We start from the raw sequence: 15,497 nt of genomic DNA on the forward strand, positions 1-15,497 counted from the left end.
TGGAGGCAGCAGTGACGTGGAGGAGTGCGATTCACAGGGGGAACCAGGGCCCTCCCCGACCCAAAAGTCCACTGCATGGTGCAGGACTGTGCGTGCAGACGTGGGGTGCCTTCGGCAGAATGGTGCCCAGGTGTGGTGCCCCCTGGGAAAGCAGCAGGCCGGACCTCCGTGGGAGGAGGTGCACCCCCGCCTCTCTGCACCCCCGTTTTGTTTTCCCACTCATCCGCTTCTCATTAGCATCCTTGGTTTGCTCCCTGGCGCCCCAGCTTGTTAGTCTGGTAGCTTCCTGCTCTGTTCCGTTAAAAATCTGGCAGAATGATTGTTCTGCTGGTTCTGTGTTCCTTTTTGATTGATTTTAAGAACACAACACGTACTGCTAGACAAACAGGGCCAGTGCCGGCTGAGACTGCATGACAAGGAGCAGGGAGGCTCGGAGCGGGCAGGCGGGAGCTCAGCTCCTTGTTCCCTGTGTGGAAGGGGAACCGTGAGCCATGTGTGCAGAGGATGTGCCTCGGGAGACAGAAAGTTCAAGCCCTTTGGGGCGCACGTGAAGAAATGCAAGACTGAAAAGGAGAAGTCTCGGGAAGCGTGGCCAAGTGCCTTCAGGTATTTGCTACCAGGTGGAGAGGGTCTGGAGAACAAAGGTCTGTATGCGAGCTCCGCAGAGTTGGTGGATGTGACAGAGAGGAAGTCTCCTGATCACGAGGCCCTCCCACCCGCCTTCCTCGTGATGCACCCCACCTTCTCGCCCCATGCTGGGGGTGCTCCAGGAGGGGAAGGCGCAGACCCCTCCAGAGCTCCCAACAGTCAGTCTCGAGGGGACCTGGGCGACGTTGTTCTAGAGACACTGCCTGATTCTGCACGTTCTAGAGCCTGCCCACGAAGCACCTGCTAACTGATGAGCAGGGTTCTGGCACCCCGAGGAGTGACTTCATAGTGTGTGTCGCCTCCTGGTGCCTGTCAGCATGGAAGGGGTTCTGTAGAGTGCTTGGCCATGCAGGACCCACTCTAACAAAACATGACAGGCTCGGTGACTTCGAACGGACGTCTGGGATCCGCGGGATGGTACTCTCGGATGTCGCTAGGAGTCAGTCCTTCCTCGCCTTGGCCAGCCGCTGACGGTTCCTGCCAGATCTTGGTGTTTGCTGGCTCCTGGCTCCCGCACTCCGGTCTCTGCCTGGCTGGTCACAGGCGCTCTGGCCCCGCCTCTCTCCTCTTCCCCTGGTAAACACCAGTCTTAATGAAGTGGGACCTGTACTGCTCCAATACGATTTCATCTTTTCTAAAAAAATCTATTTGATGTTTTATTGGACATGTAGGTGTCCATACTGCTGTGTTGTTAGTTCAGAAGTAAATTTGACTGGGTCCTGCCGCTGAAGGCTTGCAGGATAGTCGAGGAGCTAAGACCTGTCTGTCTGCCTCTCTTCCCCACCAGAGTGTAAATCTGCGTTCCCTGCTGTATCTCCAGGGTCCAGCACAGTGTCTGGTGGAGTTAATGTTCAATAAATGCCAAGAGAATAAATGGATGAAGGGCTGGCTGATTCTAGGGGAGTAACTCTAACTCTAACTAACTCTATGGGGGGGGGGGGGTAAGAAGTAGTAAGAACTGTAAAGGGTCCGTGGACTCCAAAGAGCCCATGCAGCTGATGTTTCCACACTGAGCTCAGACTCCACAAGTCCTGGGTCTTAGGTCCAACCTTAGCACTGCTCCTATGACCTTGATCGAGTCACGGAGACTCTCTAAGGCTTATTTGTAAACTAGAAAGTGTAGACCACGGAGACCAGCAGAACATGTACCTGAATGAAGCAGGATGTGCAAGACAGTGGGGGCCGCGCCAGTCTGGAAGCACCGTGCCCTCCAGCAGGACCTCACCTGAACTTGAAGACTATCGACAGGGGCCCCGCTTTCAGGCAAGGTCACATCCCCAAGTCCTGGGGTTAGGACATAGACATATCGTCTGTGGGGCACAATCCAGACCACCTTAGAGGGGGTCTGTTATGTTGTCTTTACTTCTTAAACTGATTTTCAGGTTACGAACCTCATGGTTGGAGCGCCTGGGTGGCTTAGTCGGTTAAGCTCCCGACTCTTGATTTTGGCTCGGGTCACGAGTTCATGGTCTGTGAGATCAAGCCCCGAACCAGGGTCTGTGCTGACAGTGCAGAGCTTGCTTGGGATTCTCTCTTTCTCTCCTTCTCTGTCTGCCCCTCTCCTGCTCACACACTCTCTCTTTCAAGATAAATAAATAAACTTAAAAAAAAAAGGAACCTCATTGTTACCTCCAAACAGGAGGCACCAAGCACTTGAAGAAGCTACTAGCCAGTGTGATACCTTTGAACAATTACATCTGTTATCCAGACTCCTTTTCTGAAAGAACAATAAAAGACATATTAATTGAAACTACTTTACACAAATTTTAAAGAGAGCTGAATTATTCAAATGGGTTCCCTGGAAAAGCCTTCTGAATTTTAAGTGTTCACTAAAATAGTAAATCAAATTTGAGTAAGGTTATTGCACCTCAAACTAGGTCAAATAAATGTAGGTTACAGGTTGATTTTGTACTTTATGGTAGTCTGGGTTCCCTTAAATTATCAACATTTCTAAAAGAATGGTAAGGGTTTTATTGGACAGGGAGCATTATCTTACAAATTTTAAGGTGGAGTGGACGTTGCATGTTTCCTTCATTGATCTATTGCTTCTAGTTTAATTTTTTTTAATTTTTTAATGTTTATTTTTGAGAGAGAGAGAGCGTGAGCAGGAGAGGGGAAGAGAGAGACAGAGACAGAATCCAAAGCAGGCTCCAGGCTGTGAGCCGTCAGCACAGAGCCCAGTGTGGGGCTCGAACCCATGAACTGTGAGAACATGACCTGAGCCTGACTGAGCCACCCAGTCGCCCCATGCTTTTGTAGTTTAATGCCAGCTCCCTAATCAGAGTATGTGTGTGTATATATATATATATATATATATATATATGTGTGTATATATATATATATGTGTATATGTATATATATATGTATATGTGTGTGTATATATATATACATATATATATATATATATATATGTATATATATATAACAGAAAGTATGATGCTTAGTTTTATGAAACACCAGCTATAGAAAAGTAGGGAATGTTCCTTGTTTTGAAGAAGATTTAATGAATAAATAGCATTGTGGTCTGGCTTTCAGCCCAATATTTTCTCCCGTCTGATTACTTATTTAACAATACAATTATTCTGGGTTCCCTGGTATATGCATCAGCATGCTCGGGACGAAGTGATGTGTAAAACCTCTTACCGTCGTCCCATAGGTAAGGATGTAACGTACAAATATTGGGAAAACTTTGTCAGTGATGGTTTGTTTTCACTCATCCAGTACCTTTCACTTGGGACTTGAGGTAGTTGCTGAATCCCTAATGATTTATATTTTTCATTCAAGAGTGCTGAGAGGTTTTCCGTGTGTGAGGTTCAAAGGCACCAATGAAAATAATGGCGGAGAATATATTGATGCCATATTCCCAGCTTTTCTCTCATGATCAAGATCATAGTTGGTCTTTTTTTAGGGTCTTTTAAAGGTTTTTTAGGGCAACTTTTAAAGTTGCCATTCATTTTAAAGTGTGTGCCATCTTTTGACATATGATAAGGTATACTTTCAATCTTTTCCCCAGTGGATCATTTTCTGGTTTATAAATCTTCAAAATTACACGATACCTGGGCACCTGGGTGGGTCACTTGGTTGACCATCTGACACTTGATTTCGGCTCATGTCATGATGTCACGGTTCGGGGACTGAGCCCCACGTTGGGCTCTGAGCTGCCCTTGGAGCCTCCTTGGGATTCTCTCTCTCTCTCTCTCTCTCTCTCTCTCTCTCTCTCCCCGCTCCCCCCTACCTCTGTGTCTCTCAAAATAAGTAAACAAACATTTAAAAAAAATGTGATACAGACCTCTGCCGTCTTTGGAAGTACAGGTCACAAAGCACACAGCATTCTTCAGTGGGACCGCTTGGCACAGTGCAGGGAGCTCCAGGCTGGATCTGTGTGTGCACATGGGGCGAGTGTCCTTACTGTCTTTCCCCAACTATAAAATTAGACACCAGACCATTCTCTCCTGTGTTCCTTTCAGCATTGTTTCACTTTTTAAAAAAAAATGTTTATTTATTTTTTGAGAGAGAGAGCAAGCGAGCGGGGTGGGGGGGCAGAGAGAGAGAGAGAGAGAGAGAGAGAGAGAGAGAGAATCCCAAGCAGGCTCTGGGCTGTCAGCCCAGAGCCCAACTCAGGGCTCGAACCCACGAACGGTGAGATCATGACCTGAGTCGGAACCAAGAATCAGACACTTAACACACTGAGCTCCCCCTAGGTGTCCCCAGCTTTGTTTCACTTAATTAGAGAGAATCTCCTTGTGAAGTTGAACGTTTATAAGGTTCCAATGGAGGCTACGAACGGTTTGCGGTCACTGCTGGTCACCGTGGAAAGGGCAGGCAGAGCTGAGACCGCGGTGGGGAGCTGGGTGAGCGCCACCACACCCCTGTGCTCAGCTCAGTCAGTGGTCCCTGCTGCAGGTGACGCATTGGAGCCCAGCTCGCAGGCTCAGACCTCCTCCGTCAACTAGACGTGCAAAGCCGAAACGGTCCACCTGTCCCGGGCAAACCTATCTACCCACCAGATCCTTCCTTGGGTGATGAGGTGGTCTCTTCCTCTGGGACATTCACGATTGAGGAGGATGCTGGTGGGTAAACGCTGACGGGAAGGCTTTTGGAAGTTCACACATCCCAGGAAACACGGGGTTCTGGTGCATTTATTTCCTAACCGCTTCCTTGTGGAATTGCATACTCATCAGGATAACAAAACAAGCTGTGGTTTGCAAAGTATCAGGCTGTCTAATAAGAGGAGTATGAGCTTAAATTTGGAAACTTTGGAGACTCCTGAGATCTGCTTTTTCTCTTTTTTTTAATTTTTAAGCCTTATTACATTGAAATTCAGGCAAATTATTTTTCTGTAGTGATTTCGTCTGTTTTTTATCTTTTTGAAAATGTTTAAGCCTTGGGGCGCCTGGGTGGCTCGGTCGGTTAAGCGTCCGACTTCAGCTCAGGTCATGATCTCACGGTCCGTGGGTTTGAGCCCCGCGTCGGGCTCTGTGCTGACAGCTCAGAGCCTGGAGCCTGTTTCAGATTCTGTGTCTCCCTCTCTCTGTGGCCCTCCCCCGTTCATGCTCTGTCTCTCTCTGTCTCAAAAATAAATAAACGTTAAAATGTTTAAGCCTTATTACATTGAAATTCAGGCAAATTATTTTTCTGTTGTGGTTTCGTCTGCTTTTTCTCTTTTTTAAAATGTTTAAGCCTTATTACATTGAAATTCAGGCAAATTATTTTTCTGTTGTGATTTCGCCTGCTTTTTCTCTTTTTTAAAATGTTTAAGCCTTATTACATTGAAATTCAGGCAAATTATTTTTCTGTTGTGATTTTGTCTGCTTCTTTCTCTTTTTTTTTAATTTTTAAGCCTTATTACATTGAAATTCAGGCAAATTATTTTTCTGTTGTGATTTCTTTTGAAATAAGCTTTTACCTATCTCTAGTGCTTTCTTCTGCATGCTTCGTATAAATTAACGTTTTCTTTGGAACACGTGGTCTGATTTCGCTTTGATGTGCTGTAGCTCCCCATAAAGTCTGCCTCTTCCCGTTTTGCCAATAGTTTCAACCCGCTTCACCTATCCTGTCATTTGGTCATTTATAACCCAGCACAAACCAATATGACTGTTTGCAAGTTGCGATATATTCAGGCTCTCCCAGGACACCCCAGTCTGTGCGCGCAGGTGAGTCACTGTCATAGAAGTGAGATATGCTGGCTCATTCCTGCGTCGCCCCACTTCTGACACCCACCTTGGTATTCCCAGCCATCTCTCCGGGCCCGGAGCTGTTGCCCAGATGGTCTCCCATCCTGGTGGCCTTTGGTGGCTCCGCAGTGGTAACTTCCTGCTTGTCAGTGAGCAGAGAGCCTTTCCACTCTGGCTTCTACTGCCTGGGTGCCCCCACCGAGGTTCTTTGTCCCCATGTTTTCTCAATTTAACCTTGTTTAGAACACCCGTCCCTCCTAAAGACACAAAGCCAGCCCACTTTGTGGTTTTCAGCCTCGTTTTTCTTTTTTTCTAAGTCACTGCCTCATTTAAATGCATAAATGTGAATTAAGAAGATAGCCCACTTTGTGGCTCAGTGGAAATTGAAATCAGCCATTACCGTCAGGCTGCGAGGAGGCCTCAGCCATTTCCCTCTGAATCTGCGTAGCCCCTCGCTGGTCTCACCAAACGTCAAGTCCAGGACTGGACTCTGGGCTCTCAGAGGACAGCCCATGGGGCCCCCTGTGCCCGGGTCCTCCCACCCCATTCACATCCTCCAGCCTCACTGGACTATTTAAGTTCCTTGGTGGTGAGGCCACGGCTTAGTTTCTCCTCTTTGCTGCCTAGGGGATGGGGACGCTTCCCTCTCCTGCAAAGTGCAGGCAATTCTTACTGCACTGGTGTCCTTTTGGGTCACTTCTTCCCCGAACTCTCTTTCTAATGTGTCCGCTGGATCCCAGCTCTGTTCACTGTGGATCTGGCTCTTTCCTCATTTCTTTCATAGCACCTGTCGATATCTGGAAGTGTCCTTTTCCTGGTCTGTCTGGTTCGTTGCTGTCTGTGTCTCCTGTTGGGATATGAGCCTGTTGGTGGCACTGGTCTGGTCTGTCGGGCCGAGTGGTCAGTCCCTGACTTTTGTTGGGTTGATGAATCTAAGGAATGGATGTAAAGAGCCAATAAAACGAAGGAGCAGCTGTGTTCCTCCTTTCAGGGAGGACGTGGTGTGAAGGCCGCATGAACTCATTCATGACCACAGAGAATGCGTATTATTGAGAATGTAAATCGATAGCAGAAGTTACCGACACTTAACTCTGGCTCTTTTTTAATTAGAGATTGTTTTTCTTCATAAGGACAGTTTGTGTCTGGTAAGAATGGAACCACGTTCTCTTTCTTAGTGCCCACTCCATCCTGTAGGGATTGGGGAAGAGTCTGCGGGGGTTTGGGGGGGGGACGCAGAGTCCACATGTGGGGCGTAAAGGGCATTTGGCTCCTGTCCTGCCTGCATCCTGAAGACACCTACATCCACGTAAGTGGAAACCGAAATCGGGACTCCTGGGGGGCTCAGTGGGTTAAGTGTCTGCCTCTTGGTTTCGGCTCAGGTCATGATCTCACGGTTTGAGGGATCGAGCCCCGAGTTGGGCTCTGTGCTGAGAGCACGGCACGTGCTTGGGGCTCTGTCTCTCTCTGTCTCTCTGCCCCTACCCCATCCCTGTGTGCGCTCTCTCTCTCCCTCTCTCTCTCTCTCATAATAAATAAAGGTTAAAAAAATGGAAACTGAAATTTTCTAACAATCAGAAATGTCTCCCAATATATATTCCAGGGCCGTAGTATCTGCTTGGGAAACTTTTAAACTTACAGTTGAAACCAATGAAATGGACAGTCTGTTAGGGCTTTTGCTTGTGTCCTTTGGAAAACGAACCAGAAGACCATCTCCATCTTCGTTATTAGCATCATAACTGAGCCTTAGGCTTGTCCTGTCAACTGGACATTCTTTTAGAAGTTTCAGAGTGCTTTAAGTGATCTTAGCTCCGTTGAGGAGCAGCATCTTTTAGTGGTGATCAGCCACTTGGGTTTCAACGTGACAAGGCCTCCAAGAGAGTTTAAATGAGGCACCGTCTGAAAAGCCCCAGCACAGAGCCTGGTACACCACAGGTACATGGAATAGCAGTCCCTTCCTCTTGGAGGCCACAGGAACCCCGGGACCTTTATACCTCCTCGTCCCCACATTCGTATGGGGTAAAGAGAAACGTGAAAATTGACAAGGCCAGAGTCAGGACCAGGAGCCACACTTGGGCTCGTAGTTGAGGCACCTTTCCTTATACCACCCCTTGTATTAACCTTGAATAATGAAGTCAAAAGAAATGCATAAGCGTTTCTCAGGAAAGAGAGAATATTTGGATATTTTAATTAAGCAAGAGTGTGCTTTTGGTGACCTTTAATTGGAGACATGATGGTCATGAAGACATGATATGCCTCTGGGAAGAGATCCTAACTGGTCATGATTTATAACCAGAAGGGCGGGGCATGGTGACAGTGAGTGCTGGAAGTTTCTGGAAGTCAGTGGGAAGGGCATCGAGGGCAGGTATTTGTCTTTTTTGAAGGAGAGGATATTTATTTCCTCCATTTTCTTTTATAATTGAACAGAAGTTGGCATAGCTCTATAAAATATTTTACTGAGTACTATGTCATATATAATCAACAAACATCTACATTTGTGCCACAACTTTCTGAGAAACATATTCATATATAGATTTCTGGTAAGACAGAGGATCACAGGTGTATTTTAGTCAGGAATGTTCCTGAAATAAAATATCTTTTAAAACATACAGGTCTTGAGAAGTCAAAAAACCCATTAGCAGGAAGTCTCTTTCTGTGTGTGGACATTTATATGAATGAGCCAAACCCCGTTAACTCCACACCTATCGTTTTCCTTCCATTATTTTAGTGTCACTTCAGACACAACAAAAGGCTGACATTTTCTCCATTTGGAAGAATATGAGAGTCTCAGAGAAATTAGAATCTTGGGTTGTTTTGTGTTTTCTTCTAAGAGCCTCTTTTAAGATACTTTTTTCTCAAAATCCTACCGATCAGAATCCTGCTAACCCACAGCAATTTTATTCTCTGCGGGAGATGAGCTAACTGGGATGATTGCTAATTACGCTGTTTTTGAATTTAGATTAAAGGTATTGAAATCACTCTGTGAGGTGGAATTTGATTAGTTTTGAATGCTCCTCGAAAGGAAGCTTGGATGTTGGCTGGGACAAATGGGCGTAGGGTCACCCTTTTCTCTGAATACAGAAGCGTGATGGCCAGTACTCTATGGCCTCTGATATTCCTGTAGTTGATGACTAAAAAATAATGGAAAGGAACAACTATAGAAGCTTATTCCTTACATGCACAGATTTTTAAAAATATCCTCCTGAGCAGAGTTAATATTGCTAATGTTAAGTGGAAAATGTTCTTAGCAAATAATTTAAGAGAGGGAAAAAAGAGAGGAAATAAAGTGTAGTAATTAAGATCTCTTCTTGAAATTATCACCTGATTGAATACTCCAAGAGAAATGGAAAAGAAACAACACTTCCCTGTTCTAATTTTAGCATCACCTTTCGGCAACTAATTAAAGGGATATTTTGAAAGAACCTTTATGCACTTACGACAACTTTTCTAAAAGGTTTCTAATAAGACAACTTTTCTTAATAAGAAGTACTGATTTTGAGGGTTTTTTTTTCTTTTTTGCATTTATAACCATTATGACAGGCTGAATGGGCCACTTAACTGAACTTTACCAGAGGGAAAGCACGTAATAGTCTTTCCATTGGTTCAAGTAGATTTGCTATATAAAACCAAAATCAGGAGACCTCACATTTTTTTTTTTTTACTTTTAGAGGCTGGACTCTAGAATAATTATACACAGACTCATTATACAAGATGATGTTTCTAGTTCAAATGTAGGAAATAACTATGTCCATTTGACTCCCTAACAACTGTCACCTTTTGATCCAAAACAATTATTGACTGTGAATCTTTACTTCAAAGTGGAAAACTACAATAATTCACAGGTGCATTTGAAATTGAAATGCTTCATTGTTTACTGACCATTCATAATGATAAGAATAAACCTAAATTCCAATAAAAAGAATAGTTCAGAAAAACTACAAGTTTCAGCCTGCCAAACATATAGCCATAAATGTTTTTTTTAATTTTTTTAATGTTTACCTTTTAATTTTATTTTTGAGAGAGAGAGAGAGAGAGCGCGCGCAAGCATGAGCAGGGGAGGGCCAGAGAGAGAGGGAGACACAGAATCCGAAGCAGGTTCCAGGCTCCAAGCTGTCGGCAAGAGCCTGATATGGGGCTCAAACTCGCGAACCACGAGATCATGACCTGAGCTGAAGTCGGACACTTAACTGACTGAGCCACCCAGGCGCCCCAGCCATAAATGTTGATTGACAGTAGCTTCTGTATTGCCAGTCCTGTCTGGAAGCAAAATCGGGATTGTGATCTCCATGCTGCGTTCTCCCACCATTGTCCAACAACATGTTTTTGTGATGTGGGTTGTTTTTGTTTGTATTTTTGTAATCTTTAGCAGCAGAAGCTCCAAATAATGAATATTAGGTATTTTGCTACTGGACATGTGAGGTCACAATGAACTAGGCAGATGGGTAGACCCTCTTCAAACTGGGCATGTGCTTTTATAGACACATCACCTGTCTTCCTCCTTAACTGGGAAGTAAACTTTATTATTGAAGCATCTGTTTCATTATCTTACCACTAAGCTATAAACCATCGTTTGGCTCCTTTTTATAATTTTGATATAGATGTTGGAACTTGCCCAGTATACTTTCTGTATATCAAATTGTACCTGCATAAATTCAAGTTATATTTGCCTTTGCTACAGTGGGTTTCTTCCATGATTTTCAGCAGTGAGACACTATTGTCTATATATCTGGTCTTTGTATAGTGTAGCTGTATATACTTCTGATCTGGTTGATAGTAATACTTGCTAGCATCTATAGCAGAGCTCTTTATAATCAGCATCTGTTTATATATACCATAGCAATATGACTTGTGCTTTCAAATTGTAAAACATTAATGAAGAAAGTTCTAAAACTTACTTTGGTGCCTTTGTTATACCCAGGGACATGTCTTGTTTCAGATCGTATTTGTGCATGAAAGTTCTGTGTTGGGTCAAGAACAAAATAAGAATGTCTCCTCTCATCACTTGCTTTCAACATTGTACTGGAAGCCCTAGCTAATGCAATAAGACAAGAAAAAATATACACAGATTGGAAAGAAAGAAATGAAACTGTCTTTGTTAACAGATGACATGATTATCTCTGTAGAAAATTGGAAAGAATCAGCAACAAAAATTTCCTGGAACTAGTAAGCCATTATAGCAATGTTGTAGGACACATGCTTAATATACAAAAGTCAATTGCTTTCCAAATATCAGCAATGAACAATTGGAATTTGACATTAAAAACACAATATTTCCACCACTACCAAAAAATAAAACACTTAGGTATAAATCTAACAAAATATTTACAAGATCTTTGTGAGGAACACTATAAAAACCCTGATGAAAAAAATCAAAGAAGATATAAATACATGGAAAGATATTCAATGTTTGCAGATAGGAAGGTTCGATATTGTTAAAATGTCAGTTTTTCCCAATATGATCTATAGATTCAGTACAATCCTAATAGAAATCCCAGCAGGTTACTTTGTGGGTATTGACATAAAGTTTATGTGGAGAGTTAAAAGATCCAGAAAAGCCAACACAACGTTTAAAAAGAAGAACAAAGTTGGAGGATTGGTGCTACCCAAATTCAAGACTTACTCTAAAGTGGCAGGAACCAAGACAGCATGGTACTGGTGAGAGAACAGACCAGTAGATCAATGGAACAGAATAGAGAGCCCAGGTAGACCCAGGTAAATATAGTTAGCTGATCTTTGACAAAGAGCAAAGTTTATAGAGAAATGACAGTTCTTTCAACAAATTATACTAAAATAGCAGGACTTCCTCATGCAAAAAAAAAATGACTTGAAAGGGATCATAAATCTAAATGTAAAAACAAAACTATAGGAACTCCTGAGTGGCTCAGTTGGTTAAGCATCCGACTTTGGCTCAGGTCATGATCTTGCTGTTTGTTGAGTTCTACCCCCGCATCAGGCTCTGCACTGGTGGTGTGGAGCCTGCTTGGGATTCTCTCTCTCCCCCTCTCTCTCTGCCCCTCCCCAACTTGCTCTCTCTCTCTCTCTCTCTCTCAAAATAAATAAACTTTAAAAAAAAGTATAAAACTTTTTAAACAATAACATAAGAGAAATTGTAGGTGACCTTGGGTTTGGCAATGAGTTTTTCATATAACACTAAAAACAGCAATCCGTGAAATAAATAATTGATAAGCTGGACTTCATTAAAATTAAAAATGACTGTCCTATGAAAGACACCACTAAGAGAATGAAAGGATGAGCCACAGATAGAGGTAAATATTTGCAAAACAAGAAAAACACATCTGATAATGGACTGCTAACTAAAACATGCAATGAACACTTAATACTCGGCAATAGGAAAACAACCCAATTTACAAAATGGACAGAATATCTGGACACCCCATGAAAGAAGATACACAACTGGAAAATACAAAAATGAAAAGATGCTCCACATTACAGGTCATGTAGGAAACGTGAATTAAAATAAAAATGAAATACCACTGCAAACGCATTAGAATGTCTAAAATTCAAAACACTGACAATGCCAAATACTGGCAAGGACATGGAGCACCAGGAACTCTGATTAATTGCTTGTGGGAATGCAAAATGGCATGGCCACTTTGGAAGACAGTTTGGTGATATTTTACAAAGCTAAACATAGTCTTACCATACGATCCAGGAATCACACTCCTCAGTATTTACCCAACTGAGCTGAAAACTTATGTCCACACATAATGTGGATGCAAATGTTTATTGCAGCTTTATTCGTAATTGCAAAAACCGTAAGCAACCAAGATATCCTTTAATAGGTGAGTGGATAAATCAGCTGGTGCATTCGTAGGGTGGGCTCTTATCCGATGATTTAGGAAGTGAGCTCTCAAGCCATGAAAAGACAGAGAACCTTAAATGTATATCTTTGAATGAAGGAAACTGAAGTGATTACAACCTGAGAAGTTTGCATACTGTATGATTCCAACGATATGACATTCTGGGCGAGGTGAATCTGTAGAGACAGTACTAAGAGCAGTGGGCATCAGGGCTTAGGGAGAGAGGAAGGGATAAATACTGGAGCATGGGCTTTTAAGGGCAGTGTTACTGTGCTGAGAGAACATGGTATTATGAACGTCTTAACGCCGGTGGAGTGTACAAAGAGTGAATACCAACACACATTTATATACTTAATTAATATTAAGCATCAAGGGGCGCCTGGGTGGCGCAGTCGGTTAAGCGTCCGACTTCGGCTCAGGTCACGATCTCGCGGTCCGTGAGTTCGAGCCCCGCGTCGGGCTCTGGGCTGATGGCTCAGAGCCTGGAGCCTGTTTCCGATTCTGTGTCTCCCTCTCTCTCTGCCCCTCCCCCGTTCATGCTCTGTCTCTCTCTGTCCCAAAAATAAATAAAAAGTTGAAAAAAAAATTTAATATTAAGCATCAATATTGGCTCATCAATTCTAACCAATTTACTACACTAACACGAGAGGTTAATGATAGGGGACACGGTGTGCTGGGTAGGAGAGAGAAGGTATGATGGAGCTCTTGGTATTTTCTGCTTAATCTTCCTGGAATCCTACAAACCGCTCTAGAAAATAAAGCCTCAGCTATTTTTCAAAAGGTCTGTATTTGAAAACAGTTGCATTATTATCTCGTGCAATTCATTAGCATGTGTAAATCTATGGGAATGAGACTAGTAATGCCATTTAACAGAATCCCCCCCCCCTTTTTTTTTTCTTAACCAGCCAGAATTTATACATACATGCTCGAGAAATCCAGACTTGTTTCACAACCTCTTGGCCAGAGCAATTTTCTCATTTTCTACTTGTTGATGGATGGGTTATCTGCTGAAGAAAAATACGGGCTTCACCTTAATAATTTATGTGCACACCGGTAAGTGACTGCATTTTTTCTACGTGGTAATTCCGTCCTGAAGTCGTGGTGGCATTTAAGCAGTCTTAAATTTTCTCCTGATTTTTCAGAGAAGTGGTGGGTGGGTCAAAGAGAAAAATTGGGTACTGTTAGGTTACAACCACCTGTAAAAGGATTGCAACAGTTTTTTTTTTCAGAGTGTTGAGGTTTGTGTATGTATTAAGTTGTGTTTCTGTTTTCCTAATTTTCAGATCAGAATTAATAAGTGAGCATCTATATAAACCTTTCTGTTCCTTTGGGTATTTTGGATATAACATTAGTTATGCATTCCTAATCTTTGGCAGTCTTTTGAAATAATGGGCAGTATTATGTGGCAATCACCGTTCATTAGTAACAGATGAAATTGCATAAGGGATGAAGACAAAGGGCACATAAACCGAGGAGCTCATTTTCTGCCCTGGAGGCAGAAAGCATTTGTTCAAATGCAGATGCATTGGTCATAGGACAGGATGGAGGTGAGGGACTCCTAAAGATATGAGCTGAGGAATGTCTTCACGCTGAGAGTATTTCTGCCACCTGCCCGATCCGATGTGTCTCCCCATGCGGATTGGTCCAGATTTGGATTGGGATGAGAAGAAAACAGTGGGCAGAGTGAGCCCCGTTCAGGGGAGAAAAACAGGTGCAAGAAGGGAGCAGAGGGAGCTGGGCGTGCCGACCAAGCTCACTAGTAAATCTGGGACAGGGCAGAGGCACTAGACTCTCAAAGAGATACGGATTTATTTCAGATGTCTGCTAACATCTGACTTGGAGTTACTGGGTGTTTGTTATTGGATTCAAGAAGAGTGGCGTGTGTTTCATAATTTTTGAGAACCCTTGCGAGACAAGTGAAAGAATGCCTGAGGAGGAGGACCTGTCTTGCTGGTTGAGGCATGAAGGCAGAGAAGCCTCTGGGGCTGCAGGGTCGAGATGCCAAGTGTGAGAGATGGAGCTTTTCCGGGGTGATAGGGTCTACGGGGCTCCTGGAATGGATTGGAGGGACAATGGGGCCGCCTCTGCCGTGGCCACTGCCGTGAGGCGTTACTGAAAGTGGGGCACAGGGCCACTTGAAGGAGATGAACGGCCCTGTCCTAACTTACCACGACGTTACCAACCACTCTCAGTCAATTTCTTTGAAAATATTACATCCAGGAGTATAGGCACAATGGGTCATGAAGAGCAGGAGAGAAGTAATCAAAAAGTTAAGGCCTTATCAGAATTGTGTTTTATTTACTGAAGGACTTTGGGGGTTTACTGTGTTCTCAAACAACAGAAATTCAGAAGAAAAAGAAAAAAAATACTCCTTTTGGAGCATGGTAGCCTAGGTAAAAGTGATTTTTTTAAAAAAAAAAGTATGGAAATGTTAAGCTCCTAGGACACTGAAAATATTTTTTACCAAATCTCATTTCGTGAAGGAGGAACTCAAACCCAGAACCATAAGGAGGTTTGTGCCAAAGGGAATATGTCATGTATCCGCAGCACTGAAAGACCTGTTCCCTGGAACGAGCCTTTGTTTTGCTATATTGAGTGTCTCTAATGGGAGACGTTGTCCTTGGGAGGAAACGCATCGGATGGGCAACCCCACGTCAGGTGTTCAGGAGTAGAAGCGAGGGAGAAAAGTCTTACGGATTTCTGTGTTCCGAATCATGCTTAGGAGTACAAAGTCAATGTAGACAGCAGATAATTGGTTTAGGGGGTTGTCTGTATCTATTTGCACGTGTGTGCCTGGCATTTCGGACTGAGAGCCACTGAAGAGTAAAGGACCGGAATCTTTTCTACCATTCAAAGA

The 15,497-nt window shown here is 43.5% G+C and overlaps 1 protein-coding gene across 1 annotated transcript in view; it reads left to right on the forward strand.

Annotated features, from left to right (window-relative positions):
- MYO16 (myosin XVI) overlaps positions 1-15,497 on the forward strand; it is a 611,926-nt gene that overhangs the window by 333,838 nt on the left and 262,591 nt on the right. The window contains exon 16 of the mRNA XM_047874837.1: positions 13,546-13,693. Coding sequence (XP_047730793.1) covers positions 13,546-13,693 — 148 coding nt within the window. The remainder of the gene's footprint in view (positions 1-13,545; positions 13,694-15,497) is intronic.

Source organism: Prionailurus viverrinus, chromosome A1 (assembly GCF_022837055.1).
Source record: "Prionailurus viverrinus isolate Anna chromosome A1, UM_Priviv_1.0, whole genome shotgun sequence".
NCBI classification, from domain to species: domain Eukaryota; kingdom Metazoa; phylum Chordata; class Mammalia; order Carnivora; family Felidae; genus Prionailurus; species Prionailurus viverrinus.